This window comes from Diplodia seriata (assembly GCF_021436955.1).
Source record: "Diplodia seriata strain FDS-637 chromosome Unknown scaffold_6, whole genome shotgun sequence".
NCBI lineage: Eukaryota > Fungi > Ascomycota > Dothideomycetes > Botryosphaeriales > Botryosphaeriaceae > Diplodia > Diplodia seriata.
The window spans coordinates 340,214-355,301 of NW_027117313.1; the positions used below are offsets into that span (position 1 = coordinate 340,214).

Consider the following 15,088-nt stretch of genomic DNA (forward strand, 5'->3'; position numbering starts at 1 on the left):
TCTGACGACACCGAGGAGGCTGGAGAAGCAGCTGCAGATGGAACGCGGGACGAGCACCATGGATTCGGTGGCGAGGCCGTGACCGTTGACGATTTGGTGGAGGAGGACACTGCGAAGAGGTTTCTTCTTGCCAGGGACTGGGGCCTAAGTGGATACATCGAATGGAAAAGAATCACTCATTGAATCGTTGACTCGTGCCATGACCCTTCGTGACTTTGCCATTGCTCCATCTCTCCCCTTGGTGTTGAGTCTCCCCTTGCCCGCTGCCATGCCTTCCTGACCTCCCTCCAGCCACCACGTAACAGCCGCCACGTCTGACTCTACAGCACGCGTAGCTCGATGTCTGACCCTGAGTCTAACGCTTAGCCTCACGCTCCCCTTACACTGCCTCCGCCAGTCCACGATCCGCCAGGAGCGTTGTTCTTCCACAATCAAAAACCGCTGAACTTTCGCGAGATCCAGCCCGCCAGCATGCCACCCTTCAGCAAGCCGCAACCCGAGTAGCTCCGGCTCTCCCATGGACGTTATGGCTCCCACGCCCACCGCCAAATTGCCCGCATGCATGTCTTCCGCCAACACTATCACAGCCGGCAGACGGCCCAGCCCGCTGGCCTCAGAGACGCGAGCATCCTTCACATTCGCCGCCGCCACACCAGGCAGGCGGCATCCGGCCGCCACATCGCGCGCAGCGTCCCCCGCGAAAACCGCGATCAAAGCCTACCCTTGTAATCGAGCCGAGTCGAGTCGAATCCAGCCAGAGCGCCACCGCGCTTGCCCAGAGGGGCCGGGGCTCAGCGATGTACAACGCCAGGGGGCTCCGAAGCTTCGAAGCGGTGGAGATGGGGCACACTCCCAGGCGCTCGTTCGCAGACAGACACCCCGCCCGGGAGGACCCGACCGGGACAACCAGCGAGCGGGCGAGGGATAACCAAGCACCGCAGAGGGATGACTCCCGCGGTAGAGGTCTGACACCGCCTCCGGCCGCGGGGCAATGCGGCTTCGTATAGTACATCGCCCCGCTGCTCCGCGCACGATCGAGTCGGGAGCCACCGTTCGCGGCTGCGCGCGTTTCTGGCTCGGCGCTGCCGCTCGCGGGGCGTCTTCATCGTGGATATATAGCCCTGAATGGGAGTGGAGGGAGAGGGAGGGATGAGGACTGTGAGGGCAAATACCTATCGTGAGAGCCTGTGTACCTACGCTTCCCCATGTAGCACGCCGCGCGCGTCCCCTTGCCCTTGAGGCGTGATGTCTGCTTTCTTCGTGGGGTCACAATGACACCGCGGCAGCATCGCCCTGGGCGACGGCGTCGGCGATGAGGGACTCGAGGGCGTCGACGCTGTTCGTCATCCACTACTGCCGCACCGCCCGGCCCTGGCCGGGCCTCCAACGGACGTTCAAATGCCCACGCAGACTCCCGATGTCGCGCGGATTCGAGATTGGGCACGTCGAGCGCGGTAAGTATGTACGCCTCCCGGCTCCAGCGCAAATGCACTCTTTTGCGCCCGGGGACCGACTCGTGTGATTCACGATGCTTTCCGACCGCTTGACCGCCCCGCAGCGCGAGGAACGCTCCGAGCAGAACCAGTGCGAGACTCTGGATTTGATCAACGCCTTCACAGTACCGGTGGCTGAGATGGCCGATGAGATGAACGCGGGGATCTGGCCGGGGTGCAAAATGGACCGGCACTGGATAACGGCCTGTGCAGCATGTAAGTACATACATACATGTCCAGGCTCTGCAACGATCGATTGCGCGCTTCGTGCGACGGTCTAATTGATGCTGTCGACGAAGTCAATGGTGGAGAGGGCTGGGACGGGTACGAGTACGCTGACAGCAGTGATGAGACCGAGGCCACTGGCAGTCGCAACAACAGCGAAGGTGGTAGCACCAGCGGCGTTAACAGCGCTTCCTCACGAGCTCATCTTCGTGACATCTTTCTTCGAGCACCGCAGCCGTACTCGAGACTCGGACGGAGAACTTGAACGAACTGTCGGCGGACATGATACGAGGTCAGCGTATTTCGGGGGCGGTGCGAGGATTCACAATGGATGGCGGACAGCTTTCATGACCGTGGCAAGCGGAGGCCGCACATAACTCAAAGCTCAACTCAAGGAAGGCAAAGTAGATGATCAGATCAAGTGATTTATTCCGTGCAAGCCTATGTACCGGACTTCCCATACCTCAACCCCCCACAGAAATCAAAAACTTGCTCCATGTTATTGAATAGGGCCTTTAGAGCGACCACGGAGCTGTCAGTCATCTGGGCCCCGAAGTCCTCCTTGGATAATTGCGCACTTCTTCGTAAGCACGCTCCCCCTTAGTGTTCGAAGCAGATCCAGGAGCTGTTCAAAGCTCCCGAAGAGCGGAGCTTTGGGCCCAGAGAGGATCCCGCCACAGTAGTGGCTCTCGGGATACTCTCCAGGCCCGCCACAGTAGTGGCTCTCGAGATACCCTCCTTTTTCTGTGTGTCATGTCAGCGGGAGTTCCATGAGTCAAGCGGGTCTGGTTCAGGGCCTGTGAACATACAATGAGGCCATCCTCGGATATGCATCCTCGGACATGAATGAAGATAGGAATGCCGAAGGATGATGGGGTAAAGATGTTGTTGTAAGAATACGGACGGCGGTCGGGGCACCCAGGAAGAATCTAGAGCGTGTGTGTGTTAGCTGGTGTCACAAACTCAAGGCTTTCATGTGAGAGGTAAGGCAGACTTACAGGTGATAGCAATGGCGCAGTGCATGGACGCAGCTCGGTGGAGGACTCGCCCCCATGGGTGGGTAAGATGCCCGGTGCTGATGCAAAGTGAGCTCGACTGCGCTTCGGAAGGCGGCAGGGTGCGATGGACTCACGAAGAATGTTTGTGGGATCCATGCTGTGGTAGTAATGTTGAGGTAAGGATGCCGCCTGTGGTCAAGGTAACGGTCAGCAAGAGCGAAGTCAAGGGAAGACGGCGGTGTCACTCACGACTGATGTAAGAATGATGAGGTAGGAATATGGCCACCGCAAGAGCCTGGTCGGTAGCCAGCAGCGCTTGCCGGATGGCGTTTGAGGCTTTTGCGCCATGATGAAGAGGGAGAGGAAGAGGAGCTGAGTTTGTTGGGCTTGGAGGTCGGGCGGATGTGGAATGGAGGGAAAGGTTGAGATGAGTGGCGAGGCGAGAAGATAAGGAGCTGGACGAGGAGCGCAAGGCAGCAGCGGATGGCGTCAGTGGCACGGGAGCCGCAAACAGCGGGCCCAGGTGGCGAATCGGAGCCTGGCAGCAGCGGAGTGAGCGCAGCGCCTGCCTGTCACGGGCCTTGGGGGCGTCGCGGAACGCAGCCCGCGCGTCAGGCGATGACTTGGGCAACCACGGCTGCGCTCTGCCTGCCGCCGCCTGACTCCGGCTGCGCGCGAGAAGAAGGAGCTACCCCGAATGGCAAGCTCACGAGATGCAGCCTCGGCTCTACAGGCAAGCACCCGGGCTCCAGGCCGCGATGCATGCGCCGCTGTCCGTATCTGGCTCGCCACCGCTGCAGGGTCTCCAATACGCGCCTGCCATCTTCCCCCACAGACAGTTTCGAGCTAGGCCCTCACTTGCTGAAAGCATCAGAGGGCTTAGGTGTCGTGGGATCAAGTGCGCTTGGCGGTGTGTGCTCCAGCCACCTTCACGCTGTATCAGCTCAAAGCATGATCTTGAGCCACTGGCTCCCAGAACGGAATGTCAACCATCTCTAGCGCTTGTCGCTTCGATCTTCCAAAGTGCGACGCAGCACATCGCGAAGGCAGAGTTCTGCATATGAAAATGCCTCGTTACAGAAGATGAGCTGCCCAACGGCAGAAGTCCTTGATAATCTATCATTTTGCTCGCGTCCCCGCTTATAACACAAATACGTGATCACGCATTCCCTTGTTTTGTGCTTCCCGATGCTGACGCTGTCCTCCCTCTTCAGTTCCGTTTTCTGGCTCAGAGAGGGATATATTCCCATATACCATCCTCCTCCCGTGCGGTATACGAGCCGAGCCGCAGATGTTGTGTACCAACTCCAGCAGAGGCGGCCGCTGGTGGGCAAGCGTCCTTCCAGTTGTCACTCAACTTCCTGGAGCAATTGATTGTTTGCAGCTCATTTCAGCCTTCATTGGCAACCGCCGTGTGAGTGCGAATGATTTCGGAGGCAGTCTCGCTGAGAGGTAGCAGCAGGGGCTGTGTTGGGCGCTGTATCGCTGCGCCGAGCCGATTCTGGGACAGGCAAACAGGAGAGCATGGCACGTCCTTATGGCTGATAGTGCTCCGCTCTACCCAAAGGCTTCTGTCGGTCCTTTGTCTCTTGCAGCTAGCGGTTTTCCTGTAAAAGCCCACCATGGTTGTCGAGGAGAGAAGGCCTCCAAGGAGAAGCCATAAGGTTGGAATTGCCTATAAGCAAAGCGCTCCTATCAGCAAATTCAAGAGTTGAGAAGCAAAGTGTGGCCTGAGGGTGTAGCGAGATCAGCGCAGAACGGAATATCCTGTCAAATGGTTCAACTACCCAGGGACACACAGTGGCGTCTTCTAATGAGCTGTTTGAAGAGATGACGGGCAGCCGGCGCCTGGGGTCGGTCACGCCGCGGGGATTTCTGTGGGGAGATGGTCGAAAGCTGGGAATGCACAATGGCCAGGGTTCTACGTGACAGCGGCAGGCTAGGTGAGAGGAGACGAATAGTGTGTTGAGAGAGTGTGCAGCGGGAGAGAGCGCGGCTTGAGTGAGAGACTCGCTGGTCCGGTTCTGTTTCTTGAACTTCAACCCAACCTCCAACAACCCACTGACCCTCTTCTTTGTCAACCTTACACCCACAACCGCCACCATGCCTGTTGCCCCCCCGCTCCCGCAAAACCCCTCCGAGGCCTTCCACAGCCTCGTGAGGAGGTTCTTCACCCAGTCTGCCCACCAACCGTCCAACAACGAAGAAGCCGCAATCTTCTTCCTGTTCGACGTCTACAACGAGCTGGTGCACGACCCCAAGACGTACGACAAGACGTCTATGACCCCGGAGGAGTGGGTCAAGCTCAGCAAGGCGCTCTACCGCGCCAAGTCGTCAGAGCTGGCCGTGTTCGTCAAGATCGCCGACCAGATCTTCTCGTGAGTAACCACCCAGCCTGTGCCGCGGCGACGAACCACATCCAGCAGCAACTGACACGTTCAACAGACTCGGCTACGACATCTCAACGCGCTCGCTGATCATCAACTGCCCGTCAGAGACGCAACAGCGCTTCTCATACTACCTCACCCTCACCATCGACGAGCAACTTCACATGTCACAGCACCGCCAGCCCGCTCACGTCGACCGCATCGGCGAGTACGATCCAAACGACAACTTCCCGCAACGCCAAACCGCCATTGGCGTGGCTCCGTACTGGACAGCGCAGGGCGACCGGATGTACACGGTCCGCACGCCCAGCATCATCATGCACGACTACGACACCAACCCGCGCCGCCCCTTCTACCCGCTCATCATCGAAGTCAACGACGCTAGTAAGCAGATCGACGACGCCGCCTTCGCCCGCGACTACCTGCTCGGCCACGACGACCGCCCCAGCCTCTTCCTATCCATCACATTGTGGCTCGAAGATGAAGCCCGCGAGCGCGTCGGCACCTTTAGCCTGTGGCGCAGCCGGGTGCTCCCCAACCAGGCGCCCCCCGTCGGCGGCTACTGGCCGTTCGGCACGGAATACGAGCCCGAATGCCTGGTGCAGAACCGCCGCTTCACGGCCCCCGGCGGCAACGCGGATGCGGGCGACGGCGCCATCTTCTTGTCGTTTGAGCAGCTTTCGGCGAGGTGCCAAGACAGTGCGAGGGCGGAGCCGGCGGGCACGAGGGAGCGTGATTTCCTGGATGATGGCATTACGATCTCGTTTGAGAGGCTCTCGCATATCTGGCAGCTGGCGAGGGATAGGGAGAATTATGTGGAGTCGCGCGAGTTCTTGATGTGGGAGGAGGAGCGCTGGGAGGACATTCATGGCGCGCTGGATCTGTATGCGGATCTGTGGTAAGGGAGAGGAATGCTTCGGGGCGAATGTCCCTTTCTTTGGGCTACGCTGCGGGACGAGAGGTCTTCTTCATCAATGCTTTGCTTCGTACTATCACACATGGCAGGGAGACAGAATAGCTTTGGCAGGCCACAGGTTAGGTTTTGCTCTTGCCCGGAGCTTTCAGATGAAAACTCCAACCGGATTTCGCTAGTAGGCTTGGACAGGTCCGGTCAGTCCAATGTTTCGCCCGGACATCGTTGTCGGGCTCATTGCCCGTTCTTGTGCCATGAAGTGTTGTCGAGGATGCCGTATGGATGAAGAGACTCAGTTACCAGTGTATGCGGTATGCGAGCAGCATCAGCCAGTTCTTTGAGGCAATTAGGACATGCAGAAATGTGTAAAGGCGTGAATGTTTCCGTGTCGCTCCCGGGGCCAGGGCAGGTTGTGAACGTCTTCGGCCCGCTTCTGCGCCGCGGAGAGATGATGTCACAAACGGGGCACGAGCGCAAGATCCAGGGCAGCGTAGTGTGTGGCCTGCTGCTGAGAGCCCGGTGTAGCGGCCCGCTCGCTTACTTGGCGGGCGGCCGGAGGTGGGTGCGCCCAGGGCGCGCTTCCGCCACACTCTAGCTCTCTCTCTTTCTGCCTCACTCACAACACTTTTCCTCCTCGCCACCCTATCGACCTCCTCTTCCAACATGCTTCTGCATCGCCTGCGCTCTATGACGCTAGCGCTGCTCATCTACTGCGCGGTTCCTGTGGCAGTGCACATCGTCTTGGGCAAGAGAAGATCTACTGTCGACCCACCCGCTGCATCTCAGCTCACCGACCAGGTTTGCGCCATGGCGCGAAGGCCACTTGGTATCCAAGCCTCTCATCTGCTCTGCTTGACAACCTCACTTACGCGAGCGACTTGGCCCTTCACTGATCCCGCTCGGCGGACCTGCAAAAAAGCAAGCCTTCGAGGCCAGTTTGACCGCGTCATTTGCGACCCATCCTCCCCAGCCTCGACTTTCAGACAGAGGGTAAGTCACATCTTCCTCCAGCCATCGATCCATGTGCTGACGTTACTGGGTAGTCTACCTCACCATCTGCTGGCTTGCGCAGTCGGTGGACCCCTCCGCGGTTTGGAAGTTTCGGAACAACTGCCCCGGTGACGGGCGATTGTCGGATTGGATCTCACAAAGCTCACTTGCAGACATTGCCGTCGCCCTCTGCGTGCTGCGTAGTGTCAAGGCCGCAAGATTTCCCGCGGCCTGCCGATCACAACATCCAGACGACAACCTGCCCCGTTTTCCACACTCGATCTCTCTGGCCCATGAAGCAGTATCCTGTGCACCGCATCGTCATCCTCTCGAGTGACCTTGCTTCGGACAAACTCGAGGAGGTTGATGAGAATAAGAGACTCTACACTGTCGGCTGCAGTCTCGCTGCGCAAATGGACTGTGTGGATGGTAATACCCCCATATCACGTCCTTCCCGTCCACCTATAGCCTCATGAGCAATGGTACCGGGTGGTTCAACTCTCAGAGCCGTTGCTGACTGGGACTCTCGTGCAGATTATGCCTACGTCGACAAGGCCTCCGGCAATTTCAAGACTGTACACTCGGCTGTCATATACAGCGGCTTCGGTCAGGTCTTCCAGAGCAACGATGCTGGTGCGAAGCTACATGCCAACCTTACCATCCCAGAGGTGTTGCTCGTGCCACCACTCCGACCCTTTCCACCGATCTGGCTAAGTGCCCAAGAGACGAAAGCTACTCTCTTGGTACTGCTTCCGACGCTTTGCAACCCCATGGCTGTAACAATTCCCCAGCAAAAGCTGGCGTTGAACGAAGAAGCGCTTTCTTCCCTCGAGCTTTGCGAAGCGGTCAAGTTCCTCAGTGAGTAGTCCTCTTCCTGCTTGTAGATGGCAACCCACTGATATACTTTCAGGGCTCATTATCTCCCCCTGGCGGTCAAGAGATACGCCCAGCCCTTGCAGGTCGGAAGGATCTGTCTTCCGCTGTCGAGCGGTGGCGGACAGCTGGGGGACAACTGCCTCCCCGCCTGCTGAGAGAACCCCGACTAAGGGACAACGAGACGAACAGATTCCTCGCGCACGTCGGCGCATCGGCGTGCGCATGCCGCCGGCGGAAAGAGTCGGGCCGGGGCCACTGTGCGCGCCATGGTTGGGGGTGTTGCGGCGCGACAACGATCGACGCAACACCTCCAGCCATGGCGTTGCAAACGCTACCGGGGCTGCCCCAGATCGGGCTCAGGATCAACTACGGCCAGTTCCCAGGCACCATCGCCCGCATCCCCGAGTCGATCAAAGGCCTCCCCGACACCAGCCCCGCGTTTGGTGCGTTCAAAGCGGGGCGATACGCCCAGGTCGAGCAGGAGGACCAGGAAGGCAATCCGCGCCGCCTCCTCATCTTCACGGACGCCTCCAAGACGGAGTACTCAAGGGACGAGTTCAACTTTGACACTATGCGAACACACGTCGTGTGGTACTGCAAGCTCGGAATCGCGGTCGGCTGGCAGGAGAAGAACAGGACAACGGGTCGGATGGACTGGAAAGAGAAGACGCAGGACATGACTGACCGTCTTCTTCGTGGGACGTGGTTGATCGACCGCTGTGAGTTCGAAGCGGTGAAGATGGGCATTGCCAACGTCGCGCTCCCGTTCTACAAGGGCATCAGCCCAAACGCAGATGAGAGAGGCCATCGCATCGGAGAACACGTCAACCCATGGGTCGCGGACACCGGCCCTAACATCACCGAAGTCGCTCTGTACACGGACTCTGACAATGCCCTGACCTTCATCGACGACTCGGCGGCGTCGTTTCCGAACCGCCAGCGTGCTTGGCGTGGAGCAGAGTTCGCCCTGCGCCGGCTCAACAAGGCGGCTGACGAGATGGTTTCCCAAGGCGTCGCGGTGGAGCTGAACTGGACACCCCGGAATGCGGAGGCCTTCGGCATCGTCTGGGTTGACTGTTGGGCAAAGATTGCGAGGGGCGCCAACCCGTGGGGCGAGTACGCGGACGAGCTGCGTTACCGCAAAGACCCGCATTGGCGGCTCTGGTGGAACGAGATGAGGGCCCAGGGGCGTGGTGCCGAGTTCGACCCTCCCGGTCATTGAGGGCTGTGGTTGACACAAAGTTTAGCGGCGGAGAAGGATCCGAACCAGGCCCTTCCGCCGAACACGAGCGACCTTCCCCTTGCGATCCAGCGACTCCGCAACTTTCCACATCTTGTTCCTTGTTTCGCGCCACTCCCGCTGGGTCCCGCCCGCCGCCCGGACCTCTTTCACAACCCACCGGAGGACACCAGCCCTCTCATTGGGCCGGAGCCAGCATAATGCCCCACGATTCTGATCACCCCACTGCGTTTCAGTTCCATCGGCTCGGATCTCGCACATAAATACATCAGCCCTCCACCATCCGGTTTTCCTTTGTCGGTTTCCTTGGCCCTAATTCCCACCATTCGGCCTTCATCATGCGTTCCCCTTCCCTTCTGAGCCTCGCGCTACTCTCCTCATCTGCCCTCGCGTCCTTGCAGGTCGTCCCTGGCGCCACTTGGACGGCGACCAACACGGGCGAGCACATCCAAGCCCACGGCGCCGGTATAATCAAGGTCGAAGACACGTACTACCTTATCGGCGAGGACAAGACCAACGGCACCGCCTTCCTGAATGTCAACTGCTACTCGTCGACCAACCTCGTCGAATGGGCGTACGAGGGCGCGCTGCTCTCGCAGGAGGCCTCGGGCGATCTCGGCCCCAGCCGCGTGCTCGAGCGTCCCAAGGTCATCTACAACGACCAGACGGGCAAGTACGTGCTGTGGATGCACATCGACTCGTCCGATTACAAGGAAGCGAAAACGGGTGTGGCCACCGGCGACACCGTTTGCGGCGAGTACGAGTACCAGGGCAGCTTTCAGCCGTTGGGCTTCCAGAGCAGGGATATGGGTTTGTTCAAAGACGATGATGGGGCGGCGTATTTGCTGACGGAAGACGTGAGTTCTTCTTTTGCTTTTTGCACCTTTTCTTTATGTAGACATGATGAACACGATTTCTTTTTGATGATCAAATCCTTTCCTTGACCATGTCTCCACGCTGAGCAGGGACAAGTCTGCTTTCCTTCTCTCAGAGCCAGCAAGTTGATCAAATGCTCTGCCGATATCATGACTTTTCCGGTCGCCTGATCTCTCATATTTGTATTCTTTTTCATGCATTTGGAGGTGGACCGGCGGTTCAATTCTGTCTCACAGGAAGACGCTAAGACTCCCGTTATGTTCATCATGGAAATCACCTCACGTCAGGATGTTATGAGAAGCTTCAGTTCCATTCGTTAACCCCTCCCACCACAGCGCGAGAACGGCCTCCGCATCAACGCCCTGACAGACGACTACCTCAACGTCACGGGCGACTCCTCCGTCTACCGCTTCGACGAAAAGTACGAAGCGCCCGCCATGCTCAAAGCCGACGGGACCTACTACCTCTTCGCCTCGCAGCTCTCGGGCTGGGACCCCAACGACAACGTACGTGTCTCGCCGCAGCCTCCCCCTCCCCCCCTCTCTAACACCCACCAGTACTACACCACCGCCCCCTCCCTCTCCGGCCCCTGGACCTCCTGGACCACCTTCGCCACCGCCGGCTCCAACACGTATTCCTCCCAAACCACCTTCGTCCTCCCCATCACCGGCACCGCCTCCACCTCGTACATCTACCTCGGCGACCGCTGGGTCAGCTCCGCCCTGTTCCGCAGCACATACGTGTGGCTGCCGCTCGCCATCGACACCGCCGCGAAGACCGCATCCATGGACGACGCCGTCAACTGGGTGCCGGACGTCGCCGCCGGGACCACATCGGCCGGGCCGGCCGAGAGCGCGCCGGAAGCCGAAGACGCGGCGTTGAGCGGCGGCGCGAGGGTTGTGGCGTGTGAGGGGTGCAGTGGCGGGGACGGCGCGGGGTATGTCGGGGGCGGTGATGGGGGGAGGGTCGCGTTCGAGGGCGTGGTGGCGGAGGCGGCGGGGGCGACGACGGTGCGGGTTAAGTATCAGAATTTGGATGCGAAGGCGCGGTATGCGGCTGTTAGTGTTAATGGGGGGGAGGGGGTGGAGGTGGCGTTTTTGCCGACGGTGCAGGGGACGCCGGGGAGTAGTGTGGTTGATTTGGTGTTGGAGGAGGGGAGCGCGAATGCGGTGGTTGTTGAGGGCGTGGATGGGGGGTGGGGCCCGGATGTGGATCGGATTATGGTGCCGAGGTCGTAGAGGAGTTGTTGTTGTTCGGACGGGATGGGGGCGGTGGAGGTGGTGGAGCGCCGCGCTCGACGTCGGCGGATGGAGCGGCAGCTCTTAGAACGGCTGTCATGCTGGTACATACGAACGATGCTTCGCTCCCGCTGGGTCAATTTGTCATGTTTTCATCTACTGCGGCTCGAAGCCGTGCGAGGCTCGGGGATGCATACCGTGTATTTGGCGCGATCTGCAGCGCGGCGCCCTCTTCCTAATTCGTCTCTCCCGGCTGAAAGCACCGCTACTCAGCCTATTCAGCGCGGATCAGTTCCCCTCCATCAGAAGGAAGAAACACCCCTCAGCTATCCTCAAATTGGACGAACAAGCCGCGTCGCCGTTCGCGCCACCGGAGCGGCCCGGCAGCTGGCCCGGAGGAAGCAGGCAGCCCCAGGGATGTCAGCACGAATAGAGAGGGCCTAATTTAGGCCCTAAAAATAGCGGCTCCGAGGGCACTGCCCTGCCAAAACCCCCCGCCGTCGCAGTCGCTTGTCAACTGTCAGTCGACGCGTTCGCCAAAATTTACGCCCGCCCGCCCGCCACCGCTCATGACGAAATGGTCGCCCACCGGAGCGCTAACCAGGTGCGATGGAGATTATTCCATCCTGCTGCCTAGCCGCGGCCGCCGCCGGGCGCGTGGTCGCCCACCGAAGCGCATGCAACGTCGACGACGCTGATGATCACGGCGGCCGCGGGGTCGCCCACCGAAGCGCATGCAAGCTCAACGACGCTTATGTATCATCAAGCCCCCGGTTCCGCGGCTGCGGGGCTCTGCAGCGGGGAGGGGGGTGCCTAAACTCAGGCCCTCAAATCAGCGCTCCCCCGCGATGACGAACCCCGCGCTGATGGACTGTCAGTCAACGCCGGGCGCTCGCCGCATTTTCTGCCGTCGCCCGTCGCGCCGCCGCTCATGACCGCCCGCCCGTTTGCCTCGCTCATCGAAGCGCAATCCAGGCGCAAGAGCGCCGGCCGTTGTCGTACCCGCCCGCCCGCCCGCACGCTCGCCCGCGCGCTCGAAGCCAATGGCCCGCAGCGCAGAACCAAGCGCAAGTAACTGCGCCGGTGCCGCCGCCCGGCCTCGCGCGTTGGTCCCGCGGGCTCGACGCGGCTGCGTTAATTATCACGCCGACCGCCGCCGCTGCCTAACGGCTGCGAGCTCTGCGGTACGGTACCTGTCTGGCGGGGGAGGGGGCCCAAATTTGGGCTTCGACAGCGGCGGTGCCCCGCGAAAACGTCCCGCGCTGTGGCCGTCACTTGTCGACTGCGTGTCAACACCGTCACTGAAAGCTGCGCATGCATGCACGCACGCCCTCCGGCCGCTCGTGGGCGCTGGAGCGCAAGTCAGGCGGGCCCGTGCGAGACCTGTCGCGCCCGCCCGCTCGCTCGAAATCGGTGGCGGCGGCGCAAATGATGCGCAACGGGACTGACTGATGTCGTTGCTCGGAGGGGCATCGCATCGCATCGCATGCTCTGTAGGTAGGTGTTATTCAGCACCCCGCCCGCGCGCTGACGGGTGCACTGTTGAACAGCGCGTATCTACCATGTTTGGTGTTGTGGTCGTCGGCGCCCGACTGGATGATGAGCGCGGCGGAGCGTCGCGCGCACCTCTGTCAGGCGGGACACTTCGGCGATGCGCGTCCACGGCGGCGGCGGCGGCTTGGGAAATAGATTACGGCTGTTCTTCGTTTTCTTCTCTGGCCCGTTCAGCTGCGTGTACTCCTATCTGTCCTTATGTTGCCGTCGCAGGGCTGCCCTTTGCTGCAATTCGACGGCACACCGGTAGCTCTGATCGCCTTCACTGCGGTGCTCACCGCTTTCGATCACCCTAAGGTCACTGCTAATGCCTAAAGCGTGATGGAACAAGCCATTGTCATCCTGCGCGTCCGCTGCCCTCCCAATGAGAGGACCTTCTACGCCCGCGAAGATATCTTCCGCCTACCGGCTGGCGAAAGATAGGAAAATGCACAAAAACAAAAAAAGTTTGGGGGAACCACCAAGAAGCGAACTTGATGCCGTCTGGTTCCCAAGGAGGATGTCGCTATTTCTAGTTTCCGTTCCGAGCGAATGTTCTCCCCACCATTGAAGATGGGGCAGTTCTCATGACATCACTGTGTGTCCGCCGCCGAGTCCGGACCATCCAAAGCCTTTGTCATCAACTTGGCCGTCTACGGTCAAGAGTGTGATGAAGCAGCCCGACCGGCTCTTCTTGCTGGGACATGTTTCGTTCCTTTGGTTTGCAGATGAACGGGTATCCGAGGGAAACCTCGTACGAAACAAGACATCCGATGCGAAGCTGCCTATCCAGGACATGGCCAGTGTTTGGCAGTTGACGCATCCAACTTATGAAGTAACTGCTCGATGTATACGAGGAAGTCTATGGAAGACTGCCAAGGCAACCGGAGTAGAAGGGACACGTCCATGTCCGTCGAAAGTAATCACCAGTAAAAGCTGTCTTTCATAGCTTCGAAGCGGAGTTTCTCTTCGTCAACGGTTTCCTTTATGTTGGTTTTTGTCCAGTCTTCAAACATACCGACCGGCGAGCGCAGCATCATTTTTAGAAAACGTTCTATGAATAAAAGGATTCCTCATGGTTTAGAGCATGATTCCGACTTTGAAGCCACGTCCAAACATGAACTCGAATGTGAGTCGGAATCTGACCAGGTCCTGTAGAACCGTTTCGGTCAAATCAACTGAAGAAGCCCTCAAACAGCCCCAATTCTAAACAAATATACCAATCGTCTTTCACTAATCATGTATAAACCAGCATGACGTGTTCCTCAATTGTTCCCGTACTGCCACATCTTCCTCTCTCTCTCTGTGTCCTTGACTCAGAGACGTTGAAGGTGTGTAATGGGTTGATGGCGAGAAATGAGACTGATGCGTCCCATGCTGTCTGCCTTCTCGGCTCTCATCTACCCGTTGTCCCTGAATAGTTAAGGCGGCAACTGAATAGACTCCGTTCCGAGCAGAACCCATCCCTGTCGGGAGCAGTTTTTGATTTCCCAACTCAACGAGCATCATAACATACGAGACACATAGCCCACATATTGCCCCAGAGATCCATCAAACGGGCGGTGTCCGTTTTTTCTCTACAAAAAGAGCTGTGGGAATTAGTAGTACAGTGAACAGGGAGCTGTTGAGCGGCTTCATGCGTTGCGGAAATAGACGAGGGATTTTAATCGTTCAGGCATGAGTGGCACAGAAGGGCCCGATCTATCAAGCCTTGTCCATAATTATCTGATTGCTCAACTTCATTCCGTGTTACCACGGCTTCAAAGAGCAAAGAAACAACTAGACAAAAAACAGGACCTGACAGAGCGAAAGAACAAAGAAGCGGACACTATTGTGGTATGTCTCCCCTTGCCAGGCATCTCGCGCGTTCTTTATGAAACAGTTTGCCTCGGGAATTCAGGAAAAGCCGCAACCGTGGCGAATAAAAAATGATGTGAATATTAGTGCTCATTTCCATCCACTCCGCATCCCGCAGGGCTGGTACCACGAATGATAAAGCATTCGCGCATCGTGTAAGATATGGTCTGTAATATTCACCGAATGTGTATCACGGTAGGACCGTTGGGAGGATAGGGGTTGAGGGAATGGAAGCTGAAAGAGAATTGTGGTGGTGGTGATTTGACCATACGACGGAAGCCTCGAAGACGCAACCAAGTATTGGAACAGAGAGAGATTGAAATTCTTTGATGGCTGCCAGAGGAGATCAATGTAGCCGTAGCATGAGACTTGTATCCGGGTCTTCGGTTTTGAGAAAACACCACACCAGAAAAAAACAGGTTTATAGAATCGGTGACAGCCCATGCGGATCGAGATGGGTAT

At 58.5% G+C, this 15,088-nt stretch overlaps 4 protein-coding genes across 4 annotated transcripts; all 4 read left to right on the forward strand.

Annotated features, from left to right (window-relative positions):
• Positions 1-4,819: 4,819 nt before the first annotated feature.
• On the forward strand, positions 4,820-6,005 carry SLS55_006011 (uncharacterized protein; the record flags this gene model as incomplete). The annotated part of the gene is made up of 2 exons (XM_066777449.1): positions 4,820-5,094; positions 5,162-6,005. The coding sequence occupies 2 exons, from the start codon at positions 4,820-4,822 to the stop codon at positions 6,003-6,005; spliced, it is 1,119 nt and encodes a 372-aa protein (XP_066631544.1).
• Positions 6,006-7,299: 1,294 nt separating this feature from the next.
• Positions 7,300-7,872, forward strand: SLS55_006012 (uncharacterized protein; the record flags this gene model as incomplete). The annotated part of the gene is made up of 2 exons (XM_066777450.1): positions 7,300-7,435; positions 7,541-7,872. The coding sequence occupies 2 exons, from the start codon at positions 7,300-7,302 to the stop codon at positions 7,870-7,872; spliced, it is 468 nt and encodes a 155-aa protein (XP_066631545.1).
• Positions 7,873-8,198: 326 nt separating this feature from the next.
• On the forward strand, positions 8,199-9,104 carry SLS55_006013 (uncharacterized protein; the record flags this gene model as incomplete). Its single annotated transcript, XM_066777451.1, has 1 exon — positions 8,199-9,104. One exon carries the CDS (start codon positions 8,199-8,201, stop codon positions 9,102-9,104), a length of 906 nt encoding a protein of 301 aa, XP_066631546.1.
• A 356-nt stretch (positions 9,105-9,460) lies between these two features.
• On the forward strand, positions 9,461-11,236 carry SLS55_006014 (uncharacterized protein; the record flags this gene model as incomplete). Its single annotated transcript, XM_066777452.1, has 3 exons — positions 9,461-9,979; positions 10,334-10,504; positions 10,556-11,236. 3 exons carry the CDS (start codon positions 9,461-9,463, stop codon positions 11,234-11,236), a joined length of 1,371 nt encoding a protein of 456 aa, XP_066631547.1.
• Between the last annotated feature and the right edge of the window lie 3,852 nt (positions 11,237-15,088).